Raw genomic sequence first — 12186 nt, 5'->3', positions numbered from 1 at the left:
CTCCGTCCACAGCTCTGTGCTCCTGGCTGTCACCTCGCGCCCGGACTCTGGCCAGCGGGCTCACTTGTCTGCCTTCTGACGGGACAAGATGTCCAAGTCCCACCTGCTCATCTCCCAGCCATTCCTCCCGGAACTCAAGTTCCCTTTAAAGGAACGGCTCCCTCTGGAGACCACAGTGTGGACACCGAGGGGCTCACGTGTTTTACAGGCGACCTGCATGAAGCAGACACACGGGCATGGCCCGCCTAAGCTGTGGGAGGGGTCCTCTGCCACCTCTAACATCCCAGGCCACCAGCCCTGCGGGGCCGCGCCCTCTCCTGAGGCAGGACGCACATCTCCAGCTGTAGTCTTGAGCACCTCGCCATTCTAAGCACACACGGACACACTCCCCACTTGTTGGGGGCTCCCCACTCTGCACCCAAGGTTCAGCCGCTGAACAGGGCTTCCCTGCAGGGGACCCCTAGACCTGCTCCGCGACCACCCCAACCCTAACCTCACAGACACTGCTTAACCAGCAACACTCGTCAAGACAGGGAAAGCTCTTCTGCTATAAAACTGAAAATACAGGGCGCTCTCTGGCGGTCCAGTGGTTAAGGACCCACCTGCCAATGCAGGAGACACAGGTTTGATCCCTGGCCCACAGACCCCACATGCCAGGGAGCAACCGAGCCCGTGAGCCACAACTATCAAGCCTGTGCTCTAGAACCCGGGAGCCGTAACCAAAGAAGCCCCTGCAATGAGAGGCCCAAGGACCCAAGTAACTGGAGAGCAGCCCCACCTTGCTGCGGCCAGAGAAAGCCGCTCAGCAATGAAAGCCCACAATAGTAAAAAAAAAATACTTAAAATTTTTTTTTAAAAATCTGAAAAAACAAATACATCAAGAAATTTTTAAACATATCAAGAAGAATTTTGAAGTGTCACATTATTCTATCAACGTCACATCTGTGTATACTGAACAGACTGGCAGCAGGAACAGCATATAAGGAACAGCTTGGTCGCAGCTCTGAAGAGCTTCAGGCTAAGGCAACCTGGTACACGGTAACACAAACTTATGAAGAGAAAGACACTAAAATGTGGGAGACTAGTGATGTCAGGAAGTGACTTATCAAAAAAGACGAAACACAGCTATGCCACAGAAGATGCTGGCAGCAGCACTTTCTGTGTAAGATTTCAAAGTGTTGCCTAGTGCAAGACACATTCAAAAATAATGCATATTCTTTAGTTATCTCCTTCACACTTTTAGAAAGCAGAAGTAAAAACTTTTTATGAAATGCTTAGCCTTAACATCAATATATACAATAATAGAGCAATACAGTGGACTTTAAAATTTCTTCTTTAAAGATCAAATTCTGTAATTTTCAATTTACTTTTAATTAACTCAGTAATTTCCCAAATTTTTCAACAAACTAAGTAGGGTTTCATTTTTTTTTTAACTAGCCAATCAGTAAGGCTGGATGTATAAGAATTTAGTTTATACAATTTTAATCTTGAGGATTAAATTAGCTAGATTTAACCTAGAGTAGTCCATCAAGAAAACAAAAGCAAAATTATGTTTTTATCAGTAACTGTTCCGTCCTGGAATGTCTTTTGATAGCTCCTTTTACGACCAGTAACACATCCATTTTAACGTTAACGCTCCTGGAGTCCAGGAGCCCTGCAGCTCCGATACCCAACCTGTGATAACAAGTCAGAGTTTTGCTGCTGTTGCTGACCACATGGTGTGGTCCGTGGGATCTCAGTTCCCCAGCGAGGGGCTGAAGCAGGGCCCCTGGCACTGAAAGCGCCGAGTCCTAACCACAAGGCCACCAGGGACTCCCTGGAGTAAACTCTTGAAAAGGTTTATTTCACGGTACTCAGCTGTCAGGGAAGTCTTAAGCGCCATGTGCACATCCTCATCTCCCTGCCAGCGTCACTAAGGCGTCCTCAGAGGATTTTCAGACGGAGCTTCTTACACCCAACAGCGCGGCCGCTTGAAGACGGGTGTCACCCACTTAATGAGAAATGTCAGACAAACTGAGCATCTTCCTCTTCTCTACTGAACCACTTGATTCCCGGGACAGGCTCTCTCCAGGTGGGTCAGCATGTCGCTGTGCTGGAGGCGGCCTGCGCTCAGCACCCAGGCCGCCAAGTTTAGCCATGGCAGCCTGGCCCAGCACAGCAGGCCCCGGTATCTGCACTTCGGATGACTAGTTTCCTTCACTTTCAAGCAACAGGGAAGGTTAGAGATTAGATGCATTTCCCAATTCTGAGGGGGGTAGAGAAGAGGAGAGATGCTAGAGTCTGTGACCCACAAAGGTCCCATCCCAGCCGCAGACTCGCGGTCCCTGCCCTGAAAAGTGCCCTGGCCACTGCCAACTGCTCACAACAGCGCCACCCTCAGTTCTGACACCACCAACTCACCATTCTGAATCATGTAGTGCAAAATTTGTTCAATGACGGACACCACGTAGCTAGCATCTTGTAAAACAGGCAAGTAAGTGTCCTCAGAGGAGAACACCTCCAGCATCCTCATGGGAAGCGCAACATTCAGACTGTCATCATTACAGCTCTGCAGCAACCTGTAAAAGTGGAAAAGGTGTCCCAGAGGCAGTAGACGGCAAGTGCCACCAAGAGGTCCTCACACTCCTCACTCGGGCATGGGAAGCTCCTGGGCCCCTCTGCTCTAGTCCTACAACTTCCCCGAAAACAGACGGGCCTCAGGAAACAGCCAAGCACCATGTCACTCGCACTTTGAGTCCTCATTACGAGCCACACAGGATGCTGGCTCCGGGTTGAGAGAGGAACATGCAGTCAAGGAGGGAGGGAGAAGCAGGCAAGGAAAATCACTGTGGGGAGGGTCTCACCGCGCAGCGCCCCTAACCCACCCGTGCTCCATCTAACCCAACTCAGCTAGGGGGGCTCCTTAAAAGTGCCCACCAGCTCCTTCAAACATGCCTCCTTCAAGATTCCCCATGCCCAAAACATCCCCCAAGAAGACAGCTTAATCTACTTCTGGGCCTAAGTCACCCAGCACTTTAAGTAAAGACTCTCATCTCACCATGAGAATTATAGGCAGAAAGGAAGGCTCAGCTGTTACAAAACTAAGTTTTATTTTCAGAGAGAGCATTTTTTAAAAATCAACTTTATAGAGACATAATTTATGTGTGACAATTTGTACTCATCTAAAGCAGGCAATACAGAGAGTTCATTAAAAAAAACTAAGATCATGGCATCCAGTCCCATCACTTTGAGGCAAATAGGAGAAAAGTGGAAACAGAGGCAAATTTTATTTTCTTAGGCTCAAAAATCACCACAGATAGCGACTATGGCCACAAAATTAAGATACTTGCTCCTTGGAAGGAAAGTTGTAACAAACCTAGAGTATTAAAAAGTAGAGACGTTACTTTGCTGACAAAGTTCCATAGAATCAGAACTATGGTTTTTCCAGTAGTCACGTACAGATGTGAGAACTAGACCATAAAGAAGGCTGAGCACCAAAGAACTGATGCTTTCGAACTGTGGTGCTGGAGAAGACTCCTGAGAGTCCCTTGGAATGCCAGGAGATCAAACCAGTCCATCCTAAATTAAATCAACCTTGAATATTCCTTGGAAGGACTGATGCAGAAGCTGAAGCTCCAATACTTTGGCCACCTGATGGGAAGAGCTGATTCATTAGAAATGACTCTGATGCTGGGAAAGATTGAAGAGAGGGGGACAAGAGAGGATGAGATGGCTGGATGGCATCACCGACTCGATGGACATGAGTGTGAGCAAGCTCTGGGAGACAGTGAAGGACAGGGAAGCCTGGCATGCTGCAGTCCTTGGGGCTGCAAAGACTGGGACACGACTGAGGAACTGAACAACAACAGCTGTGAGTTCTGACATCACACCAACAGACACCGAACACGTCTCTGCTCCGCCACTCGGCCCTCTAGTAAGTTCTCCCTCCACTCTCCCCCCAGCTGTGCTGTCACTAGACTTGTCTGCACTTTCCACGGTTTTACGCAGTGGGACTCACACAGAACGTGCACATCAACGTCCACAGTCTTCCCTGAGCGGCTCTCCGAGACCCAGCCGGCACCCGCGAACAGCTGGCTAGCACTGCTCCACAGCATGGAAACACCACGTTCCGGTCACCTGTTCACGTGCTGGGGACCTGGGTCGTTTCCAGTCTTTTCTTGTTATAAATAAAGCTGTCTGAACATTCAAAGCAGCCTTGTGGACCTGCCTCACTTCTGGGTAAGCTCCTGGGTGAGGAACTACAAGTCATATGGCAGCCGGACATCACAAGGAACCATCAACGTGAGAGGCGGGGCTGAGAGCCCCGCTGCTCGTCCCCACCTCACATGGTCCTGACACTTTGAAGGTGTAGCCATTCTAGCAGCCAGACCAGCGTGCTTTACTGTGGTCTGAGACACGATTTCCGTGAACACCTTTCCAGGTGCTCATTGGTCATTCACCTGTCTCCTTTGCCGTGGGCTGTTTCTTGAGAAAATGAATAACCCATCCTGGGCGCACCCAGGCCCGACCCCAGGCCCTCCAGCTGCACAGCCTCTGCCCATTTCAGGCCGGGCTCCCCAGGCCCGTCTTCCTGCCCCAGGATCCTCACTAAGCAGGCTGTCAGCTTCCCCATGTCACTCTCCAGACACCACCACCTCTCCCATCCGGGCCCGCGTCTGTACCTGTGCAGAGCTCTTCTCCCTTCTCAATTCCTCTTACAGCCAAGCCAACAAGACCCCCGTGCCCATCCTCCATCACAGCTCTCATCACAGGGACCCATGGGCTTACTGCAGGGAAAAATCGCCAGACTGTGAAATAGGGGGGAGGAGAGGAGAGGGGGACTGGTGGCCGGCTCAGCTCAGTCACTGGGTTCCCTCCACCCCCGCCTTCCACAGGCTCACCCCCAACTCTGCAGACGTGAGCCTGGAGAAAACTAACAGCAATGCAAATGTTTCCCACACAGAGCCACACAAATTATTCCTGTTCCTGGCAATGCAAAGGGCTCTGTCAGACAGGGAATACAAATTCCCTGAGGCAGGTTCATCTGAATCAGCTGGAACATCTTACTGGTTCCCTCTTTGAGTAACCAGTTAAGTGAAGTCACTGACACATGCTCGCACGCGAGTCCTGGCTTTACTTAACAGTGAGCATTACCCATTCAACGATCAATTCCGACTGCACTCCCCATGCTGTGCCTGGACTCCCCTGCTCCACCCCAGGCTCCACCTCTCTCGCAGCAGACACCAGCCTCTGGTTCTCGGTCTACACTTCGCTTGCTCCAGACAATGCACCTGAATTCCCACGGGGACTTAAAGAGGCGGCGGCACACACCCCTTCTCTGGTAACTTGCCTGCACTCCCAAAATTCAGCGCCCTGCACGTGGCAGGCAACATGAAACAACCGATGCCCCTAACAGATCACTGCTTTCACTTTACTTTCTTAAAATTTCATTCCTCATCTAAGAGAACCAGCTTCCCCAGAGAAAACAGTCCCAGGCTCGGGCTTGCAGGGGAGGTATTAAGTGAGCCCAAAGTACCGTGGTCCCAGGAGACACGGAGGCTTGAAAGGCGGGGTGGGGGGCTTCTGAGAAGAGCTCCCTCCATCAAGCGCTGAAAGCCAACACGAGGCGGAATGAGCCTGAAGGGAAGGAGGCAGGGTCCTTTTCACAAACAAGCCAACAAGCCAGCACTGAAGAAACAAGACCATTAGAAAAGTCAGCACTGAATGAGCCGTGGGTGGACAACAACAGCATCAAGCACAGACCATCAAATGCGAAAACCCCCAGGTGGAAAGCGGCGCCCTAAGAGAGGAGAGCCTGGGCAACGCGGAGAGGAGTCTTCAGCCGCACTTGGCCTCGCTGAGCACAGACACGCTAGGTCTCTCACACGCCCTGCTCTGAGGCAGTCTGTTTATACACATTTAAACTGAATCGAGTGTGCCCCATGCCAGCAACTCTCATGGGGCGCCACTGGGCAGTGTCTGGAGACCTGCAGGGTCAAGTGGCTGCAGGCCAGGATCCTGGTGGCAAACAGCGCACAACACAGGACCACGCCCACCACACGGGGCCACGCCCACCACACACGGGGCCACGCCCACCAGAGGCTGCATCAGCCCCAACGGGACAAGGGGAGACCTGACACCCCGTTGAAAGGAAACAGAGGAGATGAAAGAACCAAAGGGATGCTAGGGCCATCAAAACAGAGAAGATAAAGCTTTTGAGATAACTGAGGAAATGTGAATAGGGAGTAGATCACGACGGCAGAGAATTACCATTTGTTCTCTCACAGGAGAAAACAGCACTGCCGTCACCAGAACGCGCCTTCCCAGGACAAGTACGGGGAGCAGTGAGCGCCATGCTGTCTGCAGCCCCTTCCACACGCGCCAGAAAAACAGCACGCTGCGTGTGTGCGGACGGACAGAGAGCAAATGAGCAAATGGAACTTGAATCCAGGAGCACGATATACGGTGGTGTTGACACTTTTCTCGTGTCAGAAATTTTCCAAGACAGAAAGTTGGGGAAAACAAGCAGAAACTGCATTTGGATCTATCATCTATTAAAATTACTTGCTGGATGAATACCTTCAAAAGCACATTAAGTGCCACAAACTATAAGCCCAGGTCAAGAGAGCCCCAGACTGTGCTGCTCTGGGGGCAGGCATGCCTGACACCTCTGAGGGCTTGTGAGGAAAAGCCGTGTGTGTGACAGAGGCCACGGCGCCCAGGCCCCACTGTGTGGTGCAGGCGTCTACAGAGAAGGTCCACGGACCCCTGCTCCAGAGAACCAACGTACACAGTGTGTTTTTCAAAGGACGTTTTTCGAGAAATAAAAGGGGTCTGGGGAAAAAAAAAGATTTCCTGGGACTCTCGATCATCCACATTCTCTCTTTGGGGGTTTTCCACTTTGCCTCTAGTGCAGCTCAGGATCTGGAAAAGTCAGCTAACAGGCCTCATTCTGACATGAACCCTAAATAAACCTGACTACACGCAACTTCCAGAAAATTAGCTGAAAGTGTATTAAAGGCTCAGAATCATTTGAAAGTTGGCTACGGTGCAGACATCATCAAATTTTAGAAAAATGGTGAAGATGTTAATTTGCTTTTTCATTCAAGTGCTACTGCTCACATCACCTCAATGTGCTCTGTACTGAGTCCAGGACACAGGTCAGGAAAGCCTGATGAAAGGCCTGACCCTTCACCCGCAGGCAGTGACCCTGGGGCCTGGGATCAGTGACCATTGGCACAGAGACGGGCCTTTCAGCTGGCCTGTCCACTTGCCAAGCAACCAGATGCCTGACGTCCCACAGAGCGATTCCAGGCCACACCGGGAAGAAAACATCCCCTGGAAGGTATGCTTCACTACATTTTACTTTCTAAAGAGAGGATCACGGGAGTAAAAACTAATACACATAACATTTCAGTCTCAAAAAAAAAAAAAAAATCCAACAACAACAGGAAATCTACTAAGACACTGAAACACAAACGGTGTTTTTCTAGACGAGACCACCACGCCACCCATGCTGGGGCAACATGGGTTTACCTGCAACAGAGGCTCATCAGCCTCTTTATTTGAAACAAGCATGTGAGTCTTTCAGATCCTTCCAACTGCTGGACAAACAGAGCGCTGTGTTTAATCAGATTCTGATACATCCATATCTGAAAGAGCAAAACATACAACTGGTTAGTCTGTAAAAAGTTAACTGTTTTCTAATTACGTAACATGCCAAATGTCCTTAATTGGCAGACACAACCAAAATAATCAAAACGTGGTTAACAAATTAATCTAAGTCAAGGTTTTACTGAGCAGGATACACACATCCTGACTTTTCCATCCTAAAAAAGCACATTAGCATGAAGTTAAATTACTACACACTAACAGTACTTGAAAACTCACATACACGTGAAACAGAAACAGTTCATTTGCAAAATTTAGCAGTCCACAAGAAAAACACTGAGAGTCACAGTTTTAATCCTAAATCACAAAGGGCAGCGGTTCCCTCTCACGCGTCTTCTCTACCTTCCAGCACCGTTTCTGTGGATGCTCTCCTCCCCGACCCCGTGAAATGCTGGTGGAAAAGGCGATCTTACAGCCCCACCACCTCCAATAAAAGGCCAGGCGTGCAACACGTCAGGTGAGAGGTACGTCACAGCTAGATGGAGGAATTCCATCACAATGTTTACACAACCATTACAGTGTGCACTGAAATATTACAGCTTTATTTGTCAATTATACTGCAGTATGCTTGAGGGGAGAAAAGGTCAGAGCTATGGGGGGATGGCCTGAATCCCCACCGTCCTGGACACGACCAGTGATGGGGGCACAAGCTCAGCAAGCGTGGACTCAGACTTCCATCCAGCTCCACCCAGGAGCCTCTCTAGTGTGGACGCCGCTGCCATGAGTGACTGAGACACCACACCTAACAAGGAACCTCCTGGACTCGCTTTCTCCACGATATGTTGGTTGCTACCTGTTCATTTATCAACAGCAACAGCTACAATTAAGAGAGCCTCTCACGTGTGCCTGTCACATTCAGTCTCCCCTTTGATAGTAAAACTTACTTAATATGAGATGTTATCAAAGTCTGAGCACAAGTGTTCTGCCTGGTAAATCCCCAGTGGGTCCAAAGTTGGTGGGAAGGAACTCCGAGACCCCGCCCAATTGTTCATCTGCCTACACAGAAGCTGTTGGAGCCGCTTGTCCGTATTTCCTCAGGAACCAATGTGACACAAGTGTTGCCTGCACTATCTGACAGGCAGTGCATTCTAAAATTCATACTACCCATGCAGTCCAGTTTGTTCAGTCACTCAGTCATGTCCAACTCTTTGCGACCCCATGGACTGCAGCACGCCAGGCTTCCCTGTCCATCACCAACTCCTGGGGCTTGCTCAAACTCACGTTCATCAAGTCAGTGATGCCATCCAACCATCTCATCCTCTGTCACCCCCTTCTCCTCCCACCGTTAATCTTTCCCAGCATCAGGGTCTTTTCAAATCAGTCAGTTCTTCGCATCAGGGTGCCAAAGGGCTGGTGCTTCAGCTTCAGCAGGAGTCCTTTTGATGAATATTCAGGACTGATTTCTTTCAGGATGGACTGGCTGGATCTTCTTGCAGTCCAAGGGACTCTCAAGTCTTCTCCAACACCACAGTTCAAAAGCATAATTCTTATGCACTCAGCTTTCTTTATGGTCCAACTCTTACATCCGTACATGACTACTGGAAAAACCATAGCCTTGACTAGACGGACCTTTGTTGGAAAAGTCTCAATATGCGTTTCAATATGCTGTCTAGGTTGGTCATAGCTTTTCTCCCAAGGAACAAGCGTCTTTTAATTTTATGGCTGCAATCATCATCTGCAGTGATTTTCAGTTCAGTTCAGTTGCTCAGTCGTGTCCGACTCTTTGCGACCCCATGAATTGCAGCACACCAGGCCTCCCTGTCCATCACCAACTCCCGGAGTTCACTCAAACTCACGTCCATTGAGTCGGTGATGCCATCCAGCCAGCTCATCCTCTGTCGTCACCTTCTCCTCCTGCCCCCAATCCCTCCCAGCATCAGAGTCTTTTCCAATGAGTCAACTCTTCGCATCAGATGGCCAAAGTACTGGAGTTTCAACTTTAGCATCATTCCTTCCAAAGAAATCCCAGGGCTGATCTCCTTCAGGATGGACTGGTTGGATCTGCCTGCAGTCCAAGGGACTCTCAAGAGTCTTCTCCAACACCACAGTTCAAAAGCATCAATTCTTCGGTGGTGCTCAGCTTTCTTCAGTCCAACTCTCACATCCATACATGACCACAGGAAAAAAACATAGCTTTGATTTTAGAGCCCCCAAAAATAAAGTCTCTCACTGTTTCTACTGTTTCCCCAAAGTATTTGCCATGAAGTGATGGGACCAGATGCCATGATCTTAGTTTTCTGAATGCTGAGTTTTAAGCCAACTTTTTCACTCTTCTCTTTCACTTTCATCAAGAGGCTCTTTAGTTCTTTGCTTTCTGTCATAAGGGTGGTGTCATCTGGTATCAATATCTGAGGTTACTGATATTTCTCCCGGGCAATCCTGATTCCACCTTGTGCTTCATCCAGCCTAGCATTTTTCATGATGTACTCTGCATATAAGTTAAATAAGCAGGGTGACAATAGACAGCCTTGACGAACTCCTTTCCCAATTTGGAACCAGTCTGTTGTTCCATGTCTGGTTCTAAGTGTTGCTTCCTGACCTGCATACAGGTTTCTGAGGTCAGGTGGTCTGGTATTCCCATCTCTTAACCCATTAACAGATAACAGTAGAAGGTCTAGTAAACACTGTGACCATCTCACGGGCACCTGTGGGAACTGTAAGAATAAGGTTGTAAATACACTAGTCAAGTAATTATGGTTCAACAACATAAAGAAACCCTCAAAGTGCTTTCTTTAACACTTCTTGGACTGCGTTTGTTTGTTTTAATTAAGGTACAATTGACGTTCCTGGAGGAGGAAATGGCAACTCCCTCCAGTATCCTTGCCTGGAACATCGCACAGGCAGAGGTGCCTGGAGGGCTGCGGTCCACGGGGTCTGGAAGAGTCAGACATGGCTGAGCACACGTGCACACGGAAGTGATGGTCGATGTTGCTTAAGTTTCACGGGCACAACGTAACGATTCAAGTGTTTAAAACTACACTCCACTTATAGTTATCATAAAACACTGGCTTTATTCCCTGCACTGTGTGATGTATCTCTGGAGTGGACTGGCCTTTGATATTGTTTTTAAATTTCTCTAGAAATGCAGCAACATCATCATTCGCAAAGTTCTAAGGACATTAAATACCTGCTTTGCTTCACTTTTTTTTTCTGCTTAACTCTTTTGTTGTTTTTTTCTTTACTAAATTCAGATATATAAACTTTCTTTATGCATCCTTTCTCAGGAAGTCAACTGAAGGTGTGTATGAATAAAACGAGAGAGTACACCAAGCAGGCGAACAGGAGTGCAATCAGGAGAGAGGCTCTGAAACTGAAGAGAAGCGAAGCGAGCGTTCCCAGGGCGACTGCACCACGGCCGCAGCGCAGCAGGCTCCCGGGCGCACAGGACGCCCGGGGGGCGAGCGCCAGCCGCCTGACCGAGCGGAAGCTGGAGGAGGACCCGACCCTCAGGGACCAAAGATGAGGAGACAGAAGTGACACGATACTTAACTTCAGAGTAATTCAGGAAAGCTACACAAAAGAAAACACTGTTTTAGCAGAGAGCATATTTAGTCACGATAATAAAAAATGAGTCAAGGGAGTAGGTAGAGCCACATATGCTGTTTTGTACGCGGCACCTTAGATAAACAAACTGCCAATAGCGGTGTCACACCTGCTCTTAAGATAGAAATCAGGGAACCTGAAGGTGGGGCAGGAGACCTACCCTCCACGTATTATGTGACTGGTTTATTGTTCTTGCATTTTTGTTTGCAAACTGAATAAAGCATCTGGTTCGTTTTTGTCCTATGAACCAGGTTTGAGGGGCTGGCGAATTCTGACTCCATGTAGGGCCGTGGGGCCGGGCCACTGCACACCTAGGAAGCACGGAGGACTGCTGAGCGGGCCTCGGGGCGGCCGGGCCGCGCTGCAAGGGCAAGGGCGCGCTCGAGACGCCTGCGCCTCCCGGCCGTCCCGCCCACACGCCCGTCCCGCCCACACGCCCGCGGCTGTGCCCCGCAGCTGACCGCAGCCTGCGAGCGCGGGGAGGAGGGGCAGTCTGCGCCGACAGAGCGCCGAGGCCCTGCTGCTGTGCACTTCTCATGCCTCTCCTCGTTGGCCTTAGAGCCGAGAAAAGGTGCGTCTAAGGCAGCCACCTTCACCGCTCTCGAGACCCACAGGATGTTCCTCCCATGGCCCATCCCGGTTCTGAACAGGAAGCAGTGTGGGTGTTAGAACCAGAGCCCACCCCGGCAGTGAAGCGCCCTCCCTCTCCTATACTTGAGTTTCACACAAGGGGGCTGCTGCCAGTCGCACGGCTGGACCACGGAAGGCTGACCTTTCACTGTAGACTCATCCTTCAGACAAGAATAAGTATGTATTTAACCTAATGATCACACAGGAATCTCTACTACTTCCTGGGAAACTGGACTCAGTGACAAGTTCTACTTTTTAAAAAGACTGAGCCAGTCGTGGATGTCCCCCATTAATACGCACCACTGCTCATCACTGGTGGCCTCACAACCTGTAAAATGTTTTAAGTTATACGGTTACGTTCTG

The 12186-nt window shown here is 49.6% G+C and overlaps 1 protein-coding gene across 2 annotated transcripts in view; it reads right to left on the bottom strand.

Annotated features, from left to right (window-relative positions):
• Positions 1 to 12186, bottom strand: part of UBE3C (ubiquitin protein ligase E3C) — a 115269-nt gene that overhangs the window by 75489 nt on the left and 27594 nt on the right. For both annotated transcript variants that reach the window (XM_070788501.1, XM_070788500.1), the window contains exons 5-6: positions 7516 to 7631; positions 2401 to 2558 (exon numbers count right to left, since the gene is read on the bottom strand). In XM_070788501.1, the coding sequence (XP_070644602.1) occupies positions 2401 to 2558; positions 7516 to 7631 (274 nt within the window). The remainder of the gene's footprint in view (positions 1 to 2400; positions 2559 to 7515; positions 7632 to 12186) is intronic.

The sequence above is a fragment of the Bos indicus genome, chromosome 4, assembly GCF_029378745.1.
Source record: "Bos indicus isolate NIAB-ARS_2022 breed Sahiwal x Tharparkar chromosome 4, NIAB-ARS_B.indTharparkar_mat_pri_1.0, whole genome shotgun sequence".
NCBI lineage: Eukaryota > Metazoa > Chordata > Mammalia > Artiodactyla > Bovidae > Bos > Bos indicus.
This window is presented reverse-complemented; position numbering and strand designations above follow the sequence as displayed.